Below are 27,657 nucleotides of genomic sequence, written 5' to 3'. Positions count from 1 at the left end.
GCATTTCGGTGCCCCAGCATAGCCTCACTATCTAAGGGTCAGAATCTACTTTCGTTTTCTCCCTACCAGGTCGGGTTCGCCCGAGAACACTAACTTTCTAATTCCTAGCTACCATAGACTTTTGTCCCGCATCTCGCGTGAGAGTGCACACACTGCACCCGAGTCCCCTAGGCCTCCTAGAAGTAATCTAACGATTCCCTAGTCAAGTCCTAGCGATTCCAAAAGCTATTAGTACTGTACTTACCTGCTAGGAATTTCGCATTCCACTTTCAGAGTATATGGTTTTCCGTGCCCCTCGGGCATTTGTATATACTGTGCTAACTTAAGTATTTTTGTAAGAGTTTTGGTTTGTGCTTAGTACCCTGTCCTCATAAAGAGTACAGGGCTGTTGTGATCTTTAAATAAATAACTGTTTATTTTCATAACACTTGTGTGGTGTCCTTTCACTTGGTATTCAAGGGGTATATGTGTGGTAAACAGCTGGCTTAACACGCCCTCTCGAGTCTTTAGCCTTAGACTGCTCGTATCCACGCTACTAGGATAGCTGGTCTATAAGGTTGACTTACAACCAATCATCAATAAGGGTTGCTGGACTGATACATAGTGTTCACTAGAATAGTGAGCACTGCATATCAGGCCACCTTCTCACATCCACAGCGGCAGTCTCTCTACCCCCAGCAGCGCACCGTACCTTCGGGCTGCCAGCAGTGATCAATTCGAGAAAGGTGTCTCACTTGAAAGCAGCCTTAGCCCACAGCGATGACCACGGGGCCTCCCAGCACTCCTCGCGTCCAGCGCTGAGTCTCTCCCAAGGCGCCCCTTCCCGACCGCCTGGACGAGGTACGCGTGTGTGTGTTAGCAACGCTAGGGCTGGCAAATCCAGTACTATATGCCGCCCAGGTACCAGGGCTCGGGGGGGGGGGGCAGGGGGTCCTCAGTAGGCAGGGGGGGGGGGGGGGGGGGGTCAATCGCCGCGCAGACAGATGCAGATTTTTCGGCCTCCGTAGCCGAGGGCAACGGTCAGGACCTGTCGCCTCGTGTCAATCCCCGGCCTCGCCTGGCAGCAGTAACCCGATCCTCGAGTCCCGCCAGTTCCAGTGGCAACTTTGGGGGATTCCAGCAGGTTCACTTTCTCAGTCCCAGTTGCAGTTAGAAATCACAAAGTTGGACCGAGTGTAGATGTCGTATATGTCACCGAAGCAGTTGCATTTGGGGACACTCTCCCTCCAGTAAGGTATGATTATTGAAGGATAAACTCTCCAGGGAACAGGAGCCTCACCGTTAGGCGGCCATTCCGTGTGCGCGCCCTCTAGCGCCCCCCCCCCCCAGGTTCTCTTCTTTCTTCCATCTCTTGCCCAGCAGGGCTCTGCTCTGGGCACTCTAAAGGGCTACCTCTGCCATTTCCGCCTTTTTCAGGCTCCCTGATCAGCCCTCTTTGTTCAAGTCCCCAGTTGTAAATAGGTTTTTGAAGGGAATCACTCATATGTTCCTTCCTGTTCCTTTCGTGATGCCTCAGTGGGACTTGAACCTGGTTCTGACTTCTCTGATGTGCGCTCCCTTCGAGCCACTTCATAACTGTCCTCTTCGTCTCTTTAATCTTAAGACTGCATTCCTGGTTGCCATCACCTCTGCCAGGAGAGTGAGTGAGCTCCATACTTTCTTCTAAACCTCCTTTCCTTTCTGTCCATCCAGACGAAGTTGTGTTGCGGACGCGACCCTCTTTCCTGCCCAAGGTAGTCTCAGCCTTCCACATCGGGTAGTCCATCACCTTGCCCACCTTCTTTCCGCCTCCCTCGAAAGAGGAAGAGAGGCTCCACCGTCTGGACCCTAAACGTGTGCTCTTTCTATCTGGATCGCATACGCCAGTTCCGGGTGGATGACCAACTCTTTGTTGCTTACATGGGTGCTAAGAAGGGACGGGCGGTGCACAAACGAACCATTTCTCGATGGGTCGTCTTGTGCATCAAGGCTTGTTACTCTATGGCTAGAAAGGAGCCTCCTGTGGAGCTACGTGCCCATTCCACTCACGCCACGGCTGCTACTACTGCCCTGGGTCGGGGAGTCCCCTTGCAGGACATCTGTCAGGCAGCTACGTTGGCATCGCTGCACACGTTCGCAAGACAATACTGCCTGGACGGCCAAGTCCGGGGAGATGGCTTTTCCGGCAGTTCCGTTCTCCAGGACTTTCTGGTGTGATCATTGGTTCGCAGACCCACCACCGGGGTTGGTATTGCTGGGGTATCTATTCTAAGGCAAGGAATCGAACACTAACCTGTTTCTTTCAGATGCACAAGTTACTTACCTTCGGTAACGATATATCTGTAAGAAACAGTAGTTTTTATTTATTTATTTAAACTAATAAGGCGCGCAGCTACCCGCAGTGGGTTTCCCGGCGCCAAGGGATAGATTAAAAGAGGGAGAGAACATACCATGAAATTTTGCTGAAAAGAGTTATTAGATTCCTTACCCGCCCCACCCATCCTCCCCGTTCTGCGAACCAATATGTTATGTTATATTTATTTTTGTATAGCGCACGGCTACTCAAAAAGAGTGTCCCGGCGCTTTAATAATAAGATCTGCAGCGGAATAACACAACACTGTGATAAAAGCAAAATAGAAAACAGAATCAGAAAAGGAAAAGAGGAACAGCCTAGAGGGCAAACAGTCAAGTTTTGAGGCCTTTCCTGAATGCAAGTAAACTAGTGGCTCCACGGAGTGTCAGCGGCAGGGTGTTCCACAGCTGTGGCACCAGCAATCCAAAGGAGCGGCCTCCAATGCGAGCTCTCTTAACGCGAGGCACAACCGCCAAAAACAGAGAATCTGATCTGAGAGAGCGGGCCGGGTGATAGAAGGCAAGTCTTCTTTGGAGATACTTGGCTCCCACCGCGTGGAAAGCCTTGTAGGCCAGGGTTAATGCCTTAAAAGCGATCAGTTTGCAACACTGGCTCGCCTGTTAAGGCCATAAATTGCCCTCGCGGCAGCGTTCTGCACCACTTGAAGCCGCTGCAACAGGTACTCTGGCAGGCCCAGGTAAAGGACGTTGGCATAGTCCAACCTGGACCCGATCAGAGCCTGCACAGTCAGCTTCCTGTGTTCCTCAGACAGGAGGGGTAAAAACCTCCGCAGCATCTTCAGGAGGCCAAAACATGTGCCCGTCACCCCTAGGATCTGGGATCTCAACGTCAGACCCTTGTCCATCTTGACCCCTAAGTTCTTAGCTACTTGAGATGAACAGGACGGGGGGGACATGTTAATGGGCCACCAAGCTTGCCAGTCAGGATCCGACCCACACCCGAAGAAGAGTACCTCCGACTTATCCTGGTTGCACTTGAGGCTGGTTAGCTGGAACCATTTAAAAACAGCCCCAAGGCAATCCCGGATACTCTCTCCATCGAAGTCTCCTCCCCTCTTACAAGAAAAGAGGAGCTGGGTGTCGTCGGCATAGGATACGATCTGGGCCCCGAACGACTCCGCCAACGCCGCCAGAGGGGTCATAAAGATGTTAAAGAGGGTCGGGCTCAATATAGAGCCCTGTGGGACCCCGACTCCCAACGGCGGCATCACGGCAGAGTCTGGGGAGGCCCAGACAGTTTGTCGGCGACCAGCTAGAAAAGATGAAAACCAGCTGAACACCGTCCCCCTTAGGCCTATCTCATAGAGTCTTGCGAGAAGGCCCTCATGGGGGACGGTGTCGAAGGCCGCCGACAGATCCAACATGACCAGCATGGCTTTGCCCCCGGAGTCCAGAACCCCTTTAATGGCTTCTGACACTTCCAGGAGCGCGGTCTCTGTACTGAGGTTCGGGCGGAAGCCGGATTGAGTGGCATGCAGAATCTCATGTGTTTCCAGAAAATTGGAGAGCACAGTGTGTACGTGTTTCTCAACAATTTTCGTGAGAGCCGGCAGAAGAGAAAACGGTCTATAATTGACCGGCGCCTCAGGATCGAGACCAGGCTTCTTCAGCAATGGGATGACCATTGCCTGCTTCCAGACCTGCGGAACCAATCCCTGGCTCAGCGAAAGATTCAGGAGAGGATTCACCAGCGGATTTATGACTTCCGCCATTTTTGCCAAGAATTTGGCCGGGCAGAGGTCCAAGGGCGACCCAGATTTAAGATTGCCCATAAGCACTAAGGAGGCAGAGGCAGAGATAGATGGAAAAACGGCCAGCGTCGGGCCTAGCGGAGCCACGAGGCCCGAATCGTCCTCGGAGTTGATTCGCCTCACGGGCGCCCCCAGTGGAAAAGAGTCCTGGATAAGCTTAATCTTGCTGGTGAAGAAATTTGCTAGATCAGAGGCCCAGGACTTAAGGGGCATACCTTGGGATGCATTGGACCGAGGGGCCATAAATTCTCTGACTATGGTAAAAATCTCCTTACAGGAGTTGGAGGCGGCTTCTATCCTCCCTGCAAGATAGGCTTTTTTTCCCAGGCGAATATCCCGCTGGTAAGCCTTGACCGCTGTCTTATAGGCTAGCCTTGCCACAGGGTCATATTGTGATCTCCAGGCTCTTTCAGCTGCCTTGCATTGCTGCCGAGCGGTCGACAATGCCGCAGTGAACCAGGGAGCCGAGACACGTTTCGGTGTTAATCGGGGGGCCATCACCGGGGCAAGATCGCCTAGCCTATCCAAAAGCCATGCCTGCAGAGACTCCAGGTCCTTCTCCAGATCTCCTGTGAGCGGGCATGGGTGGTCCAGAGCAGCCTGAGCCAGCATAGCTGAGGTCACGCGATGATATTCCCTAGGGGCTCGGCCCTGTTGCAGAGACATGGGATTAGCAGTTTTCGCCGTGCCTTTAACCAAAAATTTGGCTAGCCTGTGGTCTGACCAAAGCACCGGGATAATCTCCTTCACCTCCAAAGGAGATGTCGAGAAGACCTGGTCAAGAGTATGTCCCTTATCGTGCGTTGGCCCCCGAAGATAAGGGGAAAGGCCCAAGGGGGCCGTGGCCTCCAAAAGTTTGATAGTGTCCGGGTCCAATGGGTCATCCATATGAAAATTCAAATCCCCGGCGACAATGCAGTGTTCTGCTTTCAGGGCCAGACCCGATATAACCCGCTCGAACTCTTCAAAGAAGGTTCCAGGTTGGCCCGGTGGCCTATAGACCAATAGGCCTTTAAAGGATTGGTGTGGTGCCAGCGTGATGGAGAAGACAAGGGACTCAGAGCCACAGGTATCATCTACTGGCAGAATGGAACATGCCACGCATTTCTTCACCACCAATGCCACTTCATCCTTCCCCTTTCTGGGAGGACATATACAATGCCACCCCACTGAAACCCACAGAGATTCTGCCGCTCGCAGCCGTGGGTCTAAGGCAGATTCTGATCTCCTTGCCAGCTTGCTCATTTGGGACTCTGCATTTAATTTATTTATCCCGGACCACTGCCGATTGAGGGACTAAGGACCGGAGGATTACCTGTGACATCGCCGAGGGAGCGGGACTGCGAGGACCAGCAGTCTGTGCGGGAGCACACCGGCCGCACCTGGTTCCTCTTCCCGTCCCGTACATCAACTATATAGTCAAATAGCGACCCGCGCATCGCGGGACGGCGCCGGGCGAAGCCCGGGCCAAGGGCTGGCCCGTTTGTGACCGGGCTTGACCGGACCGGGCCCCCCCTCTTACTTCTGCTGCCTCCCCTTGCTAATTCTAGTGTGGGGAGATGTCCTGTCGCAAAACTAGGAGCAAGTCCTCCATACCTGGAGGGGCCACTGCCGGAGGTATGGAGAAATTTTTGATTAGAGCAAATACCCTAATTGATACCGAAATAAATGTCCTTGAAAAACGCTTATCTAATGAACTATCGGCTTTTAAGAGATCTTCCCTTGGAACATTAGCCAATGCCAAAACCCCCGAGCGGCCCACAGAGTCTATTAATAAGGCTGCGGTTGACCCAACTTCAACATCCCAGGAGACTAACCCGGGGGCTCTTGATTTGGACATCCTGGTCAATGAAATTCTCCCTGAAATAGATATGGTTCTTGATAACAATGTGTCCATTTCTCCTGAGCCCGATGTTATCTGTGACAATACGTCAAATGGGGTTAAAGAAGGGGCCGCAACTAAACGCAAAAGGCCCTATAATACGAAATCGGGTGGAAAATCTAAAACAGCCAAGTTTAAACATGATACCCCCAACCCCTCACTAGGTTTAACCCACCCCCTACCTAGTAAGGATATAACCTTAGAAAACCTGGGAGTTCTTTTTAAATCACTTTTATTCCCCCTAGAGTCCAAAATGGAACGGATAGAACTCCGTCTTACTAATATTGAGAACCACAGCTGCCATATTAGCTAAATTCCCCAAGCCCAATACTTTGTGTAACCCCCAAACCACTCTCACTGTCCCCGGTCCCCCTTTAGCGAATGACGCCACTAACCCTCCATGTCCCCCAACAGGCAGTCTAGCCCCTACTCACCTTAGCAATACTAATATTCCCCCTTTGCTACCCTTAGGACCAGCCCAATCTATGGCTACTACTAACTGGGTTATAACCGACAGCCAAATAGTTTCCCCAGCACCCGAACAGGTTGCCCCTAGACCACGTAGGCCAGTCCTGCCTCCTGAAGCTAACCGCTTCATGGTAGTCCTGGCTGGAGCTCCGCCACTGGAAGCAGGGGAAGCCGAGAATTTTCAATCCCTTAAAAGTAAAGTTGTCAGATGGCTGAACTGGAACAGACCTCTTCCGGCCCACATTCAAAATGAAATTATCATGGTTAGAAGGGTGTCTTGGCTGGGCAGAACTAGAAAGTCTATAAATGGGGACTGTATAACGGTCAGTTTCAGAGACCCTAGAACGGTCTCGCACATTTTTGCAGGCTTTAATAGATCCTTCGATTCCAACATTCAGACGCTACCAGTGTCTTTTTTCTTTCCCCCCCACCCCTTGTACCGTGATCGAGGTAGAGACAATTGGACTAGGGTTGAACGGTGGGGCAGATATCGAAGGTTTGATGCAAGACCGGTTTTGTTGCCTCCGGAGACCCCTTTTTGTGATTTTAACCGATTTAGTTGTTTAGACGGTTTAGATGGAGTCGACTGACTACCTACGACCCATGTCTTAAGCCCCCCTGATACTGGTAATAGTTCACGAGATGTTAAGGGCAAAAGTATACCAAAGGTCTCGGCACCCATAATGCCTTCTACCCCTTTAATATCTCGGGGTGTAGACCCCCTTGTCACTCATTACCCTTCAGCTTCTATGGTCAACCCTGTTGAAATCTTGCAGTCAATAGGACCCATTAGTGTCATTGAGCCTACGGTACCTACAACGCGTATCTCTGGCTTCAAAGTTGCTGGCTGGAATCGGCTAACGACGTCCCTGGGCTGGAGTGAATCCCTTTCCCAGTTTGACGTCTTATGTTTACAGGAGACCTGGGTAACAATGGACATCAGTTTCGATGGCTTTGTGTCATATAACAACCCGGCACAAAGGTCCAACATGGGCAGGGCTAAAAGTGGGCTTGTAACCTTACTTTCTGTGAACTTTCCTGCTCGTGTGAAATCGCGTTTGACTGTGGGATTCCATTCACAAATTTTAAGTTTGGAACACAGGAGGGGATTATGAAACTTTGTTGATCAACCATTATAATAACATGTTTGATGCTACAAATACCTCAGTTGTGGATGAGCTCGAATTAGCTTTGAGGAATATCTGTAAAGATACCCATAAGTCCTTTGATATAATTTGGGGTGGGGACTTTAATATTCATACTTGTCCCCACTCCTTTACAAAAGTATGTGGGTTTGATGGGGAGAATGGGGAATACCTGGCACATTTTACACATACACCCTACGGCGACTCTCTCAACTCCCTTATGCTTAACCTTGATTTATTGATCCAATACCCGGCTACAGATAATGAGGGTAACATTGTTCCAACTTTTGTAGGAATGAACACAGCCTCGGTTATCGACCATCTACTGGTATCAGCACATACTGCCCCATTTTGCTCGGTCCCGATTGTTGTAGATTGTGGTAGTAGCGACCATAATGCCATTGTTATGATGACATCCATCTGGGGGTCCCCGGCCAGTGCTCAGTGCACGATAGTAGAAGATATAATCCCCTGTAGGCAGAATGGTATCCGTATCAAATGGTGTGGGGAGGATAATACGGAGAAGCTGCTATGTAAAATTATGGGAGCGGGGTCTGAAGCGATACTTGAATGTTTGGACTATGATGCTACCCCCCAGTGCATTATTGCTGATTTTGAGGAACTAGGCGCCATCATAAAAAGATCCCTTACCATCACCAAAGGCCTTTCGAAGAGGGCAGCAGTGGGTTGGTTTGATAGTGCTTGCACTAAATCCCTTCAAGAACGTAAGCGGGCTCTGTCTAAACAACCCAGAGATAGGGAGGTTATTACACACCTCAGGTCGAAATATAAAAAGCATCTTACCTGTAGAAAACAAGAGCTAAGGGAGCTTGCTTGGGATAACCGGCCTAAAGCAGCAGTACTGCGTGACAGTAAGCTCTTCTGGAGCACTGTCAACAGTCCCTTTCTCCTAAAGGAAGACTTCCCTATACTTGCAACCCAAGTTAGTGAGGAAAACTGGGTTCAATATTTCACATATATTTTTGATCCAGCCAGGGAGGACTGTGCTAGCTCGTCTGCCGCCCCTATTGAACTTTAGCTACCCCTGGGGATTACCCTCCAAGAAGTAGAAATTGCCATCGGTAAGAGCAAAGGGGGAAAGGCACCGGGACCGGATGGGGTCCCGGTTGACCTGTATAAATCCAACCAGGCACTTTAGAGGCCGCTCCTGACTCAAGTGTTTAATGCAACAGTCAGTGATAGTACACCTTCTGCCTGGAGCGAATCCATAATCCTTCCGATCTATAAGAAGGGAGATAGAGGTGAGGCTAAGAACTACCGCCCTATCTCCCTCCTGATTCCTCACTTAAGATCATGAGCAGGGTCCTAATAGCGCGATTGGAGGAATGGACGGAGGACAATAAGATTCTCGCGGAATCCCAATTTGGCTTCCGCAAGGGTCTTGGGACAATTGAGCAGTGTATCAATCTTGACCTCATTATAGGGAAATACACTAAAGCGAAACAGGGCTCATTATTTCTCTGTTTTGCTGACCTCTCAAGTGCTTTTGATCTGGTGGATCATACTCTGTTATGGTCCACTCTACTTGAAATGGGAGCCCCGCCAGCAATAATATACTTCCTGGCCAGATTATATAATAAACTTTCAGCCCAGATTCGCTTTGGTCAGGCCGGGGAATGTACCAGGAAAATCAGGGTTAAATCAGGTATAAGGCAAGGCTGTGTGCTGGCCCCGTTACTTTGCTCCCTTTTTATAAATTCTATGGAGTGCAAATTAAAGAGGGTTCAAGCAGATTCCCCACAGATTGATGGCCACCCCGTCCCGGTTCTGCTATATGCAGATGACCCGGTCCTCCTCTCGAGAACTCCGAATGGACTCCAAAACCTCATGAATTATTTTTATGATTTTATTCAGGGGAGAAAACTAAAAATTAATAATTCTAAGACTTTTATTATGGCTTGTGGGAAAAAGATGAAACCACTTAAACCATTCCACTTTAAGGAACATAGAATTGAGGTAGTGGAGACATTTTGTTATCTTGGCATAACTTTTAATAGAGGGTCATGGGCATCAGAGATTTTAAATGTGAAGGCCAAGATGGGTAAAAGCTCCTCGGAAGTATTCCGCTTTGCATCAAAACTGGGCAGTCGTCGTATCCCTGATATGTTAAACATCTACAGGCATAGATGCGCATCTATTGCCCTATACGGCTCCGGTGTATGGGGCTACTGCAACCATGGGGATCTGCAAGTCACAGAGAACCAGTTCCTCAAAAGACTCCTGTGCCTTCCCTCCTCAGCATCCACTGAACTGAGTCCTAGAGAGGTTGGGCTGGATTATCTCACAGATTTAATGGGCTTGAGACCCCTTATGGTTTGGAGGTCAATTTGGGCTAAGGACGAGACAGGATTTACCAGGTGAATTATTTTAGACGGCTCCGGCTGGACAATGTTTGTAAGATCCCCTGGTTAAAATACGTTCTAACGTCCTACAATGAAATTTTCAATCTGGGCATTTTTTATGACCCTTTGAGTGCCGTTATTGTACCCAAACAGGAGGTTAAAAATGTTTATTTGGGGACCAAATCTAATTTGTGCAGAGTCCATTGTAGCCACTTTTCAACCCATGTTTTTTACCATTCTAACTTGGAGGTTGGTCAGGGTATACCTATGTATTTAAGAGTAATCACTAAACAATCGCACCAGTTTGTCATCACTAGACTGAGATTAGGCATTGCCCATAACCTGGTGGCTTTCCCACAGATGAAAATTTATAGCCCAAGTCCTTGCCCGTGTGATGGTACCACCAAGCAAAGCACACTGCACTTTATGCTTATCTGTCCATTATACTTGCACATTCGTTTACGTTATCTCAAACCTGTTTTTAAGAAATACTGTGTCCACTACTGCCCAAGCCATGAACTTACTATTTGCACTTGACTCCTTGGATACCTGTTTCTTTACCGCTACCTTTATTCTAAAAGCTGTGTCCCATAGGAAAAGTGTGGTGTTTTAAGCCTGTTTAATTTGTTAATATTTGATTGTGCGGTTGAATATTTGTTCCAAACCGAGCTGCTCCATTTAGTGTAATTTTGCTGTGTATTTTATCCTGTATTTTTAACACTGTATGCTTTTATGATTGTTATAAAATAATCGAATAAAACTTTGAAATTGAATTCTGCCTCGAAAGGAAAGACTGGGATTCGACGAGGAGTTTGCCTCGGATGACACCCACCCCCAAGCCCCCTTATTTTCTTCAAATCCTCTGTCCCTTCAATTACCACATAAATCATCTCCTCTGCCTCCATCAGTCACTAAAGACATTTTCACATTCCTCTTATGATCCAGGTAGCCTCTTTGCTCTTTTGGCCCTGGGACACACCTTTTGAGCCACAGACTACCCTTGGGAGGATGATCTACTCCCTTCTGGGCTACCTAGAATCTTTATCATTAAACCTTTCAGACGACACCCCATAGCCTGAGAGCAAATTGCTGGCTGCAGATTGCAAGAGGGAGTATGTTGAGGCGGTTACCCACTGATGCATAACCAACTCTGTGGGACTGCTCTCCTTTATGGTTTTCTGTTCACCTTCTTTTGCTTTTCCATTGGAATCTGGAGACATTCTGTATTCATCTCCTGGCATGGTCCTCGACCCATTTGGAATAAGTTGGTCTGAATCTGGAATTCACATTCTGGCATTGTTTCCGAGATCTCCCCTGTTCAGTTGTCACACAATTCTATCCTATGCCAACAGCCAGTGGCTACTGTTTCCACAGTGACTTTGTGCACGCACCTCTGCACCTCTAGATTCAGTTGGTCATTTACTGAGCACTTGACCACCTGGGTTTAGCATAAGCAAAATGGTTTTCTTGGAGTTTTGGTTTTCTATTTTTTTTAATTTATTTATCTATTTTTTTTTTGTTTTTTGCTAAGGCATTTGTGGAGCTGGAGCAGAGGGGCTTTTAATCCTTGGACTTGGGGGGTTTAGAGGGTTGACACCCTTTATGCTTCATTGTCCTTTAGTACAGTTGGCTAGATCACATAAAGCCTTGTTGCTGTATCCTGTCAAGTCACACACATATTTTTCTCGGGTATCTGAAAGCTTCCTTTAAAACTCAAGCCAGCCAGAAGCATCCACCAAAGTATAACTTTGGCCAAGGTCTACCCTGTTGAACGATACTCTAGCATGAAGGAAAAAGAGGTTGGGCCTAAAAAGTGTCTCGTGCGATTTTGCTTTGTGTTTTAAAAAAAATAAAATACAATTATTTTTATGAAGTAAAGCACTAACTGAACAGTAAAGTCATTGAGTATTGTGTACTGGGTCGAACTGATTACTGGTTTCTTAGCAATTCCACATTCTGAAATCAGCATTGACTAATGACCCTGTCTAACCTGAAACTAGAAACCTAAAAGCACCTTGTCTGTCCATTTAGGAGTGCACAGGTATTGTTACTCTGGCACACTCCGGGTAAGGCCCAGTAACTGCCCTATGATCCTAATAAAAAGCCTGATATTGGTAGGATAAGTTATCCATGCCAAGTGATTGTCTGGATTAGGCACAGCAGGTAAGTGGATAAGATGTCAACAAACTTGTTACCTCATGTTTCTTGTACATTGGTATGAGCAACTAATACGGTCACCTTTGAACTCTTATTTAGCCTCTTGTTCTTTCCCTTTTCTTGCAGGCCTTCAAATACTTTACACATTATTACAAAACGTCGGACAAGAAGAAGCAGCTGCCCAGAGTTTCTATCAAACATACTTCTGTGATATTCTTCAGCATATTTTCTCTGTTGTAACTGACACTTCCCATACTGCAGGTACGTTTATGAAAACCCATGCTGTATTAGACTGTCTTGCTTGTTGGATATTTGATGGGAAACTAATACTTCGTAGAGAACCTTTTAACAAAGTAGACTGTGCACTCTTTGTTACTATTAGCAACATTACAACCTTATTCTGCAAAGGCTTAGGTGATAATTACATATAGAATGTTCATTCTTAATGCATTCCCCTTTATCGAGTTCAGCTAGTAGGTCAATTTAACCAGGCACACCTAAAGTCTGCAGTAGTTGATTTTTCATAGTTTAATATGCTTGCATTTTCCTCACCATCTGGTTGGAAAGAGTTAGTATACTTAATAAAAGCAGAGTAAGAATTGTATTTGTGCTAAGCAATATGTTATCCATTATGTATATAGTCAGTGAACCTAATAATGGTGGTACAAGCTCCACCTATTAAGGGAGGTGTGTTCAGAACTTAAGCTGGAGGACTACCGAAGTATTGGGTAACCTGCCAGCACTTTGCAAATAGTTTCCAGTCTCCTTTGGTGGAGAGGAGATACTCCCATGCTCTCTACAGGTAGTATCTGAAAGAGACACGTTAGTGATGGATTCCTTACCTTAGAATATCCCCAGGCGTCAGGCTGGATCCGAAATTTTTGCGTAGCAGTACCCTTGCGCGTCGGTAGGCGTCATCTGCGGCTCCTCGTCCTTCGTGGGCGCCGTGATGTCGTTGGAGTACTTAGACGCCGCCTCCGCGTGCTGACGTCAGTTCTTCTTTTTTCCGCGCCAGCCAGCGCAGATCTGGAAAAAGCAGTAACCCAGTCACCTTTTGACTAACTTTTTTGAGATCATTTTTGATCCTTCTCGAAGTCTTGCGACTCCATTCGGTGCCGTAGGGATGCCTGGTTTCAAGCATTGTGAAGATTGCGACCGCACCATGTCTGTCACGGATCCTCACCACCTGTGCCTGACTTGTCTAGGCGTCGACCACGACGACAAGGCCTGCTCCGACTGCCGGGCCCTTTCTTCGAAAGCCAGGCGGGAGCGGTCCCGCAGGCGACTCGAACTCCGGCAGTTGGCCCCGCGTGAGGTCCCGGTCCCACGGGAGGTGGAGGGACAGGTCGCGGGGACGGAGCCACCAAAGCTCCGGGAGTCGGCACCACTCCTCCGGGTCGAAGTCGTCGTCAGGTAAGAAGCACAAGAAGTCGAAGAGGCGTCATCGCTCTTCTTATTCTACCCCACCCACCCCCCCTCTGGTCTCCAGCGGAGTCCCGGCTCCATATCAACCTTTTGGCGCTGCGGGCGATTCGTCGAGCACTGAAGGCATTCCTCCTCTCTGTCCGGGGGGGGGGGGGGGGAGTGTAGTGCAGGTGTGCACGGACAACACCACCGCCATGTGCTACTGCAACAAACAGGGCGGGGTGGGGTCGTGGACCCTATGCCAGGAGGCTCTGCACCTCTGGCAGTGGCTGGAACATCAGGGCGTGACCCAGGTGTTCAACTCCTGGCAGGTTCCCTGAACGCGTGGGCAGACAAACTCAGCCGTCGGTGCATGATGGATCACGAATGGCGTCTGAACTCGAACGTCGCGCATGGCCTCTTTCAGCAATGGGGAGAGCCTTGGTTAGATCTATTCGCCACAGAAGAGAACGCGCAATGTCATCAGTTCTGCGTGTTAGAATGTCCAAGGCGACGCTTGCTCGGAGACGCTTTTCGTCGCAGTGGAGTTGCAGTCTATTGTACGCCTTTCCGCCTATACTACTTCTGCCCAGAGTGCTGAAGAAGATCAGGCGCGACTGGGCCCAGGTTATCCTTGTGGCTCCGGACTGGGCACGAAGATACTGGTATCCCGAGCTACTCTGCATGTCAGTCGATCCCCCCGATTTGTCTGCCTCTTCGGGGGGACCTTCTGTCGCAGCAGTAGGGGACGGTTCTGCACCCGAACCTGTCCAGTCTCCACCTACAAGCTTGGAGATTGAGCGGCGGCAGTTGAGGCCATTTGACTTGCCTCCCGAAGTCTGTGATATCAATCTGGCAGCCAAGCGTCCCTCCACGAAGTCGGAGTACGCCTGCAGGTGGAACAGATTTGTGGCATGGTGCACAGCAAAGGCTGTGGACCCACTCTCTGCACCCCTTTCTGAGGTTCTCCTCTTTCTTCTTTCTCTTGCCCAGCAGGGCTCTGCTCTGGGCACTCTCAAGGGGAACCTTTCTGCCCTTTCCGCCTTCTTACGGCTACCTGATCAGCCTTCCTTGTTCAAGTCCCCCATTGTAAATAGGTTTTTGAAGGGCATCACACACATGTTCCCTTTGTGATGCCCCAGTGGGACTTGAATCTTGTGCTTACTTACCTCATGTGTGCTCCCTTTGAGCGCTCCATAACTGTCCTCTCAGTCTTCTTACTCTGAAGACTGCCTTCCTGGTTGCCTCACCTCTGCCAGGAGAGTGAGTGAACTCCAGGCTCTTTCTTCTACACCTCATTTCCTCTCTGTACATCCGGACAAGGTTGTGTTGCGAACAAGACCTTCCTTCTTGCCCAAGGTTGTCACGGCCTTCCACATCGGGCAGTCCATTACCTTGTCCACCTTCTTTCCGCCTCCGCATCCCTCGAAAGAGATAGAGAGGCTCCACCGTCTGGACCCAAAACGTGCGCTCTCTTATCTAGATCGCACACGCCAGTTCCGGGTGGATGACCAACTCTTCGTTGGTTACGTGAGCGCTAAGAAGGGTAAGGTGGTGCACAAGAGGACCATCTCTCGGTGGATCATCTTGTGCATCCAGGCATGTTACTCCATGGCCAAAAAGGAGCCCCCTGCTGGATTGCGTGCTCATTCTACTCGGGCCATGGTGACTACAACTGCTCTGGGCCGAGGAGTGCCCTTGCAGGACATTTGCCAGGCAGCTACATGGGCCTCGCTGCACACGTTCGCAAGACACTACTGCCTGGATAGCCAAGTCCGGAGGGATGGCTTCTTTGGCCGTTCCGTCCTCCAGGACTTTCTGGTGTGATTATTGGTTCGCAGACCCACCACCGGGGTTGGTATTGCTGGGGTATCTATTCTAAGGTAAGGAATCTATCACTAACGTGTCTCTTTCAGATGCACAAGTTACTACTTGTGTAACGATATATCTGTAAGAGACATTAGTTAGTGATAGATTCCTTACCGACCCACCCATCCTCCCCGTTCTGCGAACCGATATCTAGGGTTAAGGTCATCCCCTTTCAGGGCCCTAGTTTCATGGCACCAGTGTTGGTTCTATCATGGCTCTGCGTATCTGGCGCGGAAAAGCTGTGTATCAGAACTGACGTCAGAGCGCATGGGCGGCGTCTAAGTACTCCGACGTCATTCCGGCGCTAACGACGACGGATGCGGAGCCGCAGACGACGCCTACCGATGCGCAGGGGTATTGCTACGCAAAATTTTCCTGATCCAGTCTGACGCCTGGGGATATTCTAAGGTAAGGAATCTATCACTAACTAATGTCTCTTACAGATATATCGTTACACAAGTAGTAACATGTGCTTCCGGCACGGAAGCCACAGGCTGTGCAACGTGGAGCCGAACGACGCGCATGGGTACTGCTCACAAAAAAGTCCGGACCCAGTTTTACACCATGGGAGAATTCTAAAGTGATGAATCTGCTGTTAGATAGGCTTTGCCAGATATGGCCTTACCGAAAGTAGTTTGTTCAATATTAACAGAATATGAAACGGGCAGGGTTTTTTTTACCGGTAAAGAGGGCATCTTTATTTCACTGTAGGCCATGAAAAGCCTTTCTGGACACTGTTAAATAAACCCATTTTTTACATGTCTAGAGTGCAGCTAGTTCCTGTTTGTTCTTAATAAATAAAAAGAAACAAAAAAAAAGATATATCGGGTTTGTTTTTAGAGACTGCCAAGAGTACTGAAAACGAAAGCAGCATGTTTAGAAATAGAAGAAACAACATTCTGGTGTCCCTAAATGCCCATTTATTAATATATCTTTGTTCACTTGCAGGTTTGACAATGCACGCTTCAATACTCGCTTACATGTTCAATTTAGTGGAGGAAGGAAAAATAAATGCACCATTAAATCCTGGCAATCCACTTAATAATCAACTTTTTGTTCAAGAGTATGTTGCCAATCTGCTTAAATCTGCATTTCCACATCTTCAAGAGTAAGTATTCAATTTCTGTTGTGCAGATCAAGCTAACTGAAGTGTCTGTGATAATGCCCTCATTATTGTCATTTATTTTAGTGCCCAGGTTAAGCTGTTTGTAACAGGGCTCTTCAGTTTAAATCAAGATATTCCAGCTTTTAAGGAGCACCTAAGGGATTTCCTCGTACAAATTAAGGTAAGCATGGTCCAGTATGCAATGTGAATGGTTGATAAATGATGATCTCTCAAAACTTCAAGATCTACTACTTTTGCCTGGTAAGACTGTGCGTAACAAATCTCTTCATGTTAAGTTATGGTTCTCCATTATAAAGATTAAGACCAGTTCTCCAAGTACATGATCCAGGAAACCTTTGTAACCGAAGAAGACATATCATGAGCCAAACCTACCTAATTAAAGGCAGCATAATTTGTTCTTAAATAAAGCTACTTGAGTATTTAATGCCCTATTAAATGTTTTTGAAATCCATTTTATCTCCTATTTCGACAATGAAATGGATGGTTAAAATGTATTTCACTGGCATTTTGGGTAGTACAGTAGAAAAGCTACACTGTCTCTGCTGGATCCATTGGTCTTCGCAACCTCATATTGCAGTCCTGTAATTGTTTCAATCTGGCATTTTTTCGGACTCTTGATTCTCCTCTGCAAAACTGAATCTAAATAGCTTTCTAATTGCCGCTCCAGACAGAGCGTCTAAAAATTAGACTGGGGCAAGAAAGTTTTTCTTCTTGATGCTTCCTTTTAGCCCTGCATATGCCTGGTATTTAAATTTACTATAAATTATAGAATTCTCTCAGCAGATTCCTTGATTCGAATATTCCCATAGTGTCAGATTGGATCCAGAAAATCTTACCAGTACCCCTGTGTGCATGTAAGTGTCACCAATCGGGTCAGTGGCATCCTCCCAGGATGTGTTCAGTGGCTATATAGGTCCCACCCCAGTGTGTTGAGATCAGTTCCTTCCTTTTCCACACCAACCGCGTGGATCTAAAAACATCATGTTTTTTTTACTTGTTTTCACTGCCTTTTTAAAAATTTAAAAAATAAAAGCGCTTTTACTCTGTGTGCCTAAGGACGCTCCCTAAGAAACCTGTGGATTTTAAATCCTATGGGGCGCGTCACAAGCAGATGTGAGTGACTGTCCTACCTGGTTTGCTTGTGGTACCTGGAGCCGGAGGACCTCAACTCCAGTACCTGCTCAGACTGTTCTACCATGAACCCCAAAGAGATCCGGGAAAGTACCTTGAAGCTCCTGGATGCTCCGCACCAAGTGACTCCAGGTCCCAGTTGCATGGAAGGTCCAGGGCCCACTCTGTCTCTCCAATAGGTCATTGTCGTGATCCAAATCTTTCTCTGGTAAGCCCCACAAAAACGTGTTCCAGAAGTCAAAGTGCTCTTCAACTTGGCTGTCCAAGTAATGAGACAAGGCGTGGAAATGATGCCACCAGTCTCTGAAAGACAGCTTGCGCACCTCCCCTGTGGAGCCTACGCCTAGGTCTGCTCCACGCCGCCCTGGAGCGATCCACACCCAACTCAGTTTTATTAGACTGTGCACCTCCTATTAGGGCGTCAAGACTCCCCTGGAGGGCCTTTGAGCCCCACAGTTTTGGAAGGTTCCCTGACTAGGTCCCTGCATGCCAGTTGGGCTCTCCGGATCCAGGCCTGCTCAGTTTGCGAATCCACTACCTTCACTGTGGTTTAGCACCGCAGAAATCTTTATAATTCCCAACTCTGATAGAGAGCTAGATCGGCATTGTCGGGCATCAACTCTGGCACCAACCGGCGCTAGACCTTCAGGGTTGGAGACGGTGCCTTACTTGTGAGAAATGTGTCTGGGGCAGAATTGAGGATCCCTTTGGCTATGCTGACCCCCTTGAACTAGCCGAAGAAAACTCTCGTGATGACCTAGCTAATGTCTGGACACTTAACCAGAAACTGTCTTGGTGTCTCCTAGTGTGGCTACAGGGCAAGGGGCCTCATTTTCGATGATGTTGCGGAGGTCATATGACAGGTGCTTCAGCCCGGGGTGTTTCACAAAAAAAACCTTCCCCCCTCTATTGAAGCCTTTACCAATGTCCTGCTCAGGGCCTGGCATAGGTGCACCTGTGCACAGACCGATTCCCACCGCCACGCTCACGAGAATCAAGCTTTCCTCTCCCAGTATCCTACCCCTGAAAGCCTTGTGGTGCAGGCTTCAACTTAAAGTTCCTCTTGTAGGAACGTTCCCTACCACTCCACCGGACCGGAAAACCAAGATACAGGATACCTTTGGGAAGAGGATTTTTTCCTCCACCAGCCTTGTACTGCGGTCGTGAACATTATATGCCTATTGAGCTGCAATATGTATGTAGGTGAGGGTAATGCACTCAGTTTTTACAAATCTGTTTCAAATTTGCTCGGTATGTGTGCAGCACCAGATTAGTGCCTGCTGAACTCAATAAACTGTGAATATGGCCTGGGATCGCTAGATCTCCAGGACTCCGGTGCGCACTACTGTTGAATTATAATCAATGAAAACAATAATCCATATTCATCTTTGTTTTTTTCATCAAACAAGTTTAGTCAATAAAGATTCATTCATGTCATTTATAACATTGCAATCAAATCAATTGTATCCTGAACATCACTAATTCATATACAATTTTAAAATTGTATATGAATTAGTGATGTTCAGGATACAATTGATTTGATTGCAATGTTATAAATGACATGAATGAATCTTTATTGACTAAACTTGTTTGATGAAAAAAACAAAGATCAATATGGATTATTGTTTTCATTGATTATAATTCAACAGTAGTGCGCACCGGAGTCCTGGAGATCTAGCGATCCCAGGCCATATTCACAGTTTATTGAGCTGCAATAGCCACACAGTGCTAGACTTGTTGTGAAAGACCTGCCCATGGTCTCTTAGGAGGTCAGAGCAATTCTGACCCAGACTATTGCTGATGGCAGAGATGCAGCAAAGTTCCTAACACGACACGCAAGCTGCGCGCAAACATTGGTTAATCGCTGGTGCTCTGACCATATTCTTGGAAGATGTACAGGCATCCCTTATGGACATGCCCTTCAACATCCAGCTGTTCAGCAACAAGGCCAACTCTGAGTTTCAGCACTTTAAAGAGAGTAGGATTACTGCCAGTACACTATTCATTGCACTCCTACTGTGGCTAAAATAGGGGCTACTAGCCGCGTCCTTTTCTGCCCAGCAGACTCTCCAGTCATTTTGTGGTCACATACACAGCTCCCACAAGACTTGTGTGCCCAAAACCCAGAGATATGCCTAGTCTGAAGCCACCCCTGTGAGAAAGTGCCCTCTTTCTTGCATGGTATGCCCCCACCTTTTGCTGAATTGCTGATGTGCTTTGAGTGTGCCCTGTTCTCCTGCCAATCAGGTACCCAGTGTAGGAAGGTGGATACCTGACTATGGTTGCCCCCAACTTTTTGCCTGGTGTTTTTCTGGTTTTCCGACTTCGTTGGCCTAGGACCCTGCCAATCAGGACCCCAGGCTACTGCTCTCTCTCTAAAATGGATTCCATGTACCTTAGGTACATTTCCAATTGGTACTGGGCCACCTTATCAGACCCTGTAACTCAGGGCAGAGGTGTACCCAGGGCCTACCAGGGGCTGAAGCATGTATTATGCCACCCCTGGATGGCCATCTAAATCTGACACAACTGGCTGCACGACAGCTGGGGCAAGGTGGTGTAATCACCCTTTGCTGTAGATATAGTATATATCAGTCACTCCTATGGCAGGCCTTGACAATCCTGAAGGCAGAGTGCTTGGAATCGTGTGAGATGGTGCTCTGGCATGAGCTGAGCCCGTTTGCAGCTTGCGGAACCAAGTCCTAATAGCTGTTCCATGATAACGCATACCATATACTCTTAAGTGCATTATAATCCTCGCGGTTAAATGCTATCTCTGGTATCGCTTTATCAAAACAGGTCGAGTAAGGTGTCCTACGAATTGGAATACTAACCCCTCGCCAATTCTGGTGACGGGGCTAGCATTCCACCCTTCTAGAGGGACACGACATGTATGTAACTGTGAACCCCGGTTAAAGTTAACTCAAGCCTCAGCATCACAAAATGGATGCTGCCACCACAGACACGAGTCTGACCCCCTGCAGCTGGGAGTCCTTCCAGCGAGGGGAGCTTGGACAAAGGGTTTCCTGTCAGGGGCAGTGCTAGCACCATCCCAGACAGGGTTTTGTGTATCCTGGGTAGGCAGGGCATTACAGGAAGGTGACTGCAAGTGGCACCCCGGTGCTCACTACGCATCTGCCGGCTAGAACCAGTTCCAGGGGCACACCAGCCCCTGGCCTGGGGAAAGTCCGGCATGGGAGAGGGGTGTAACCACCCCCCTTCCTGGTCCCACCCCTAGGGCAGGACCTAGTCGCGTACCCACCCCTTTCTTTAGGATAAAGGCAGGAGCGGGGACCCTTCCAAATCAGATCATCTTTGAATCAAGAAACTACTTTCCACGAAAGGAACTCTCGACTCTTCTCAAGATTTCTCCCTTGTGACTAAGGAGTAGTCACCCTGCATCCGCAGGCACCATCCAAGAACTCTGCGGTTTGCTGCGCGTCCTTCCTCCGGAATCCGACTGACCAGCTCGACGAGACCCGGCCTCCCTGGCACCTCTGACCTCTACCTACCTCTACAGCTAAGCTGAGAACCGTAGGTGCGACGAGACCTCGAGGGACCGGCCATCATCAGAACTGCACGACTTCTATCCAGCACGACCGCCGAGGGATCCTCTGGTGAGTGCTTTGGGGTCCGAGAAGCCCCGACCCTGAGCAGCTCCAGCACCGAAGTCCAGCCTCCCAGCATCCACGAGATCTGCGTGGAGCCCTTTGGCTTGTGGCCTTCCCGACGACGACAACACTGCTGGTCTGGTTGCTCCAGACTGGCCCTTGCTCTCTTCCAAAAGAGGAGCACCCCGGACCCTCCTGGTCCATTCCAGACGCCATTTTAGGTCCACCGCGTGGGCTTGAATTTGCCAAGACTTGTTGCCCCAATCCTGGGTCCAGTGACGTCGACAGCATCAACCATCGTGGGACAGCTCGCACCTCCATCCTGGTCGCCGACAACGCCTCCTGGTCCGTGAGACTGCAGAGCCCAGCGTTGCCCACTCACCTGGTCGAGGTGACTACCATCCGGTGCCATCCTGGTGCCCACACAATCACTGGCTAGTGATTAAGAACTTGGTCCCCTCTGCTTTCAGGTGTCATCCATCTTCGATCCAGGCTTGGATCACTTCGAACAATCTTCACTGGTCGCCTGCCAGCAACTCTTTCTTCAGGCTCCTGGTTTGTCAACGAGGATTCCCGACGTCATTTCAGACCTATGCAGCTGCAGCCCCTGGGCTAGGTAACTTCGGCATTTCGGTGCCCCAGCATAGCCTCACTATCCAAGGGTCCAGATCCACTTTCGTTTTTGACCTACCTAGTCGGGTTCGCCCGAGAACACTAACTTTGCTTTTACTAGCCTCCATAGACTTTGTCCCGCATCCCGCGTGAGAGTGCAAACTCTGCACCCGAGTCCCCTAGGCCTCCTACTAGTAATCTGAAGGTTCAGTAACGTAGTCCTAGCGATTCCAAAGCCTATTAGTACAGTACTTACCTGCTAGTAATTTCGCATTCCACTTTCATAGTATATGGTTTTCCGTGCCCCTCGGTCATTTGTGTAAATTGTGCAATTCAAAGTATTTTCGTAAGAGTTTTGTTGTGTGCTTAGTACCCTGTCCTCATAAAGAGTACAGGGCTGTTGTGATTTAAATAAATACTGTTTATTTTCATAACACTTGTGTGGTGTCCTTTCACTTGGTGTTCAAGGGGTATATGTGATGGTATAACAGCTGGCTTAACACGCCCTCTAGAGTTTAGCCCGAAGACTGCTCGTATCCATGCTACTAGGATAGCTGGTCTATAAGGTTGACTTACAACCAATCACCATAAGGGTTGTTTGGACTGATACAAAGGGCTCACTAGAATAGTGAACATTATATATCAGGCCAACTTCTCACACCCAGGGCCTGTGTTCCTTTCCTAAAACTGCATTAAAGCCTGAACCCAATATGCATCTCTGGCCACAGGTAAGCCCCTGGTAAATGGTACCACAGGTACCCAGGGCACTGTGACCAGAGAAGGCCCCTAAGGGCTGCAGCACTTAATGTGCCAACCTTGAAGGCCGTGTACCCTGACACACACACATACTGCCTTTGCAGGCTGCTTGTCTTGGTGCAGAACCAAGTGAAGAGTCGACATGGCACACATCCCTGTGTGCCATGCCCACAGACCACTGCCCTGGCATCCATCAGTCACCCCTCTAGCTGGGTGCCCTATGCCAGTGGTGAGGGTACAGGTGCATGAGCCCTGTACCCCTACAGTACCTAGGTCCATTCTTGGGCACTGTAAGTGCAGTATTGCTATTAAGAGTAAATGGTGCTGGGAGTTTGTCATCACGAACTCCAAAACACCATAATGGGTGCACTGAAGACTAAGAAGTTTGGTATCAAACTTCTCAGCACATTAAACCCACACTGATGCCAATGTGGGATTTAATGTAAAATGCACGACGGAGGGCATTTTTGAGATGCCCCCTGAAACTGGACCAACTCTCAGTAACCTGACTGGTTGCCAAGGCTGCCACCCCAGACATGTTTCTGGACCCCTGGGTCGAGAGCTTGCCGCTCTCAGGGTTCTGAAACAATGCACATCCTGGGACGAGGTGCCAAGCTTTATCCTTCACAATGGGCAGGGTTCACGAATGAGAAGCTTCAAAGGCATACCCGCCTTTGTGAGTCTCTCCAGACCACTTACTGTACTCAGCAATTGGTCTCCACTGGTTCTACCCCCACTTTGGGCAGAAGACCCGCCGGGAAAAACAAAGTGAGGAAGAGAGGTGTGCCCACCTCTGCCAACTCCACCCCTAAGGTGGGGGAGGCAAGGTGAAGCACAACCTTGTGACCAGCGGCCAGCAACCTAAAAAACCCCAGAGGACCTGCCTGCATTCACTTTCCAAGCTGTTTCTCCTGTGAACACCGGACGTATTTAAACTGCAGCTTCTGGTGCCAGCCAGGAAGCGCAAATCCAGCACACACTGCATCTGCCGAACCCGGCCCGTGTTTGAGTGAACACAAACCACGAGGTGGTCCCCCCCGCCAATCCTGACCTGACATCAGACGACCCCTGACCTGCCTCCAGACTACGCCAGCAGCCTCAATCCAGAGGACACCCCACCGCGATCAGAGCAGGTAAGAAAATCCGACGTCCAAAGGCACCCCTACACCTGACGCCCCACGGCCTTGTATGCCCAACCCAGTGGTGCCTAACCATCCCTCTACATCCCAACTTACCCGTCGAAGTGGTGGTCACTCCTGGAAGATCCTCGTCCCCGAGCCTGCAGTGTTTTTGTTCCGGAGAATCTCCATTGAAATCAACAGGGCACTTGACCTCAAAACAGCACCCTGTACTCAGCTGCCCTAGCGCCGCTGAGGGTGCCCCTTTGGTGATAACTAGGTCCCCAACTTGCCCTGAGCTTAACCCTAAGAGCTTTGCTCCCACAACTGTGGCCTGCTTGCCAGCCTGCACTAAGCAGAGTCCCCCTATCCCCCAGAGGATAACATTGGGCCTCAACACTCTGCACCTGGCAGCCCGAGTGCCGCTGAGGGTGCAACAACAGTACATCACTGACCCTGGGAGACCCCTGAGTCTAAGCCCAGAATCCTAACTAAAAAGACTGATTACTTACCTTGAAACAGATAATTAATTTTTCCTCATAGGAGAACAATGTCTCTTTTTCTCCCATAGGATAACAAGGGTGATTCTATGTGAAAAAGTTTCTAAGTGTCAACTTTTGAAATGCAATAATATTCCTTAAAAATAGTACCTTTAACCAAAACGCAATTACGCACATGTTTTCAGGAACTGTCCAAGGGCTGAATCTAGGATCCAGTCCTGCGTTGGCAAAAGTAATCTGAAAAGTAATTAACTGCATTTTACTTAAAAAGCCCATTCAATTGAATGTACTATACCTGCAATGTGTTGCAAACTGCGTTCTTAAAACTAACCAAAGCCAGCACAAGTTGCTATTTTGAACTGTGCTCATACAAGTACTTTACTGCTTACCTGCACCAGACTTGCTTGGTTCTATAAATAAAACAGTATGTTTTATACAAACGATTGGACTAGAGTGAAGTTCTTGTGTGTGAGACCATGTGCAGACAGAGTGTTCATCAAAGGCTTTACACTGTCCTCTGATGCTACCTTACTGCTTGACCAAGCTACCACTTTAGAGAGTAAGGTTCTATCTAACTTTAACCTCTTCCAAACCTTTGGAGACCCTTGGACTCTATACACACTGTACCTCACTTTGGTGCAGTATATATAGAGCCAGTTTCCTACAACCCCCAGCAGCTGCAGCCTCAAAAACCTCTTAAATGTGCCCTTAACATCACGGGCACCTGGTTAGTAGCAGGGTCAGGGTCCGCCTTACCTGCTGGCTAGTAATCACTTCAAACAAGCTGGTGCTCCAAATTGTTTGGTGGTTTGCTCTCTTCCGTTCACCTATACTCCTGCCACTAATTCATCAGAAAGTACAGGCTCTTTTGGCCGAAGGAGCCATTGAGAGGGTGCTGAAATCAGTAGTAGGTCATGATGGCTATTCCCGCTACTTCATGGTGCTGAAGGAGGATAGAGGCTTCTACCCTATACGGCCTCTCAACCACTACCTGAAAAAGGAGAAATTCAAGATGGGACCCTGGATGGTAGCGCTGGACTTGCAGGATTAATATTTCCACATCCCCGTCCTGCAGGCCCATAGATGTTACTTGCATTTTACGGTGGTCCACAAGCATTTCTAGTTAGCTGTGTTTCCCTTTTGCCTTATGTAGGAATCTGGCTCTGTATATACAATACCAAAGTGAGGTATAGTGTGCATGGAGTCCAGTGGAACCCCAAAGCTAGGCAGAGGTAAAGTTACCTAGCACTTCACTCTCTATTTGTGGTAGTGTGGTCGAGCAGTAAGGCAGTATCAGAGGACAGTGTTAAGCTTTTGTTGTACACAGTCAGCAAATAAATTCACACACTGAAAGACTGAACTTCAGACCAATTCATTTTTTATAGTAATATTTTTACAGTAATATTCTTTGTTATTTTATATAACCAAGCAAGCCTGGCACAGGTAAGTTGATAATTACTTTGCAGTAAATATGCAGTTTGAAATGCAATTGTAAATGTTCTTTGAAATGGTTACAGTTTGAATGACTGGTAATGCAATACTGTGAAATGCTGTACATATACTTTGTATCGACTTAGCAATGAAAATTACAGGTAAGTTACTTTTACATTACTTTTGAGATTACTATTTAGATTACTGTTTTTACTCAGTGTGATATGCCTAGATATCACACTGGGACGTTTCCTAGAGAAAGGGGTAAGTAAAATCAGTTTTGCATAATTATTTTTCAGCTTTCCATACAAATCAAGTCCACACTTAAAACATTTTTCAGAGAAAAACAGTCAATAGGTTCCTATGGAGAGAAATAAAGTTAATGGTTACCAGGTAAGTAATCAGTCTTCGGAGTTGAGCTTCCGGGGTTAGAACAAGGGTTCCCCCAGGGTCAAGGATGCTCTCTCGTTAGACCATCAGTGGCACTAGGGCGGCCGGGTGCAGTGTGCGGAGTCCCAATGTTATCCAATGGGGGGGGGGGTAGGGGGCCTCCGGTTGGTGGCTGCTGGCAAGCAGGCCACTGGGTTGTGGGAGCAAAGCTCCTGGACTTCATTTCAGGGTATATGGGGGAAACAAAGTAGCACCAAAGGGTCCACCCTAGGAGTGCAGGGTGCTGTATCGACGTCTGGTTTCAATGGGGAACCTCCGGTTTGCAAAGGTGCTGCAGGCTCGGGGACAAAGGTCTTTTGGGTTCAACCACCACTTCGAGAGGTAAGTTAGGGGTTGGTTAGTCACCGTCTGTTTGGGCGCACAAGGTCGTAGGGCGTTGGGTGCTAGGATGTCTATTGGTGTCAGATCTTCCTACCAGCTCCTGGTCGCGGTTAGTCGGGCCTTCAGGATTTAGGCTGCAGGTGTCAGCTGGAGGATTTAGGCAGGTCAGGGGTCCCCGGGGGAACCTCCTTGTGGTGTTAGTACGCTCGGGCCGTGGTCGGCGGGTGCAGATTGGGGCGGACCCACGGTATCCAGCTGCAGCCAGTTCACGGGAGGCAGCATTTGTGCTTGAAGGCAGGCAGGTCCTCTGGAGTTTTCGGGGTTGCTGGCTGCAGGACACCGGGATTTCGCAGGAGCAGGTTCGAGGTGGAGACAGGCCAGTAGGCCTGGGGCCAAGTCAACAGGCGTCTTCCTCTTGTTAGCTTAGGCACGGCTGTTAGTTCCTTATTTTCTTGTTGCAAGTTCTTGTCTGAGGAAGCAAGGTTCAGGGGTTCCCTAAATACTAGATTATGGGGTGTTACAGGTAGGTAAAAAGGCAGGGACCAATGGGTCCCTTGTCTGAGATGGGTACACACCCTCCATTGGGAGGGAGGCATGTCCCTGGTTGGCTGAGTCGAACACCCCACCCCTTCATCTTCAAGGTGGCGTGTACTGAGAGTTGTGCTTCGCCTCCCGCACCTAAGGGGTTAAGTTGTCAGAGGTGGGCACGCCTCTCTTCCTCACTTGTTTTTCCCGTCCAAAGTGGGGGTCAGAACCAGTGGGGACCAGTTGCTGAGAGCAGCAGGTGGCCTGGGGAAGCTCACAAAGGTGGCAAGCCTTTGAAGCTTCCTCTTCATGAACACTGCCCATCCTGGGGGAGGAGGCTTGGCACCTCGTCCCAGGATGTGCATTGTTTCAGGCCCCAGAGAGCAGCAGGCTCTCGACCCAGGGGTCTCGAAACATGTCTGGTGGTGGCAGCTGAAAGCAGCCTCTCAGCTGGGACAATAGTGGTAGATTAGTTTTCAGGGGACTTCTCTAGGATTCCCTCTGTGAGCATGTTTTATTAAATCCCACACTGGCATCAGTGTGGGTTTAATGTGCTGTGAAGTTTGATACCAAACTTCTCAGTTTTCAGTATAGCTATTATGGTGCTGTGGAGTTCGTAATGACCTACTCCCAGCTCCATATACGCGTAATGTCATAAACTGCGTTTACAATGTCTTAGAATAG

The 27,657-nt window shown here is 48.6% G+C and overlaps 1 protein-coding gene across 1 annotated transcript in view; it reads left to right on the top strand.

Moving 5' to 3' along the window:
- XPO1 (exportin 1) overlaps positions 1–27,657 on the top strand; it is a 293,144-nt gene that overhangs the window by 222,594 nt on the left and 42,893 nt on the right. The window contains exons 8-10 of the mRNA XM_086927487.1: positions 12,246–12,380; positions 16,341–16,500; positions 16,582–16,678. Of these exons, the coding sequence (XP_086783613.1) occupies positions 12,246–12,380; positions 16,341–16,500; positions 16,582–16,678 (392 nt within the window). The remainder of the gene's footprint in view (positions 1–12,245; positions 12,381–16,340; positions 16,501–16,581; positions 16,679–27,657) is intronic.

Source organism: Lissotriton vulgaris, chromosome 6 (assembly GCF_964263255.1).
Source record: "Lissotriton vulgaris chromosome 6, aLisVul1.2, whole genome shotgun sequence".
NCBI lineage: Eukaryota > Metazoa > Chordata > Amphibia > Caudata > Salamandridae > Lissotriton > Lissotriton vulgaris.
The sequence above is the reverse complement of the archived record's forward strand: the minus strand, read 5'-3'. Positions and strand labels throughout refer to the sequence as shown.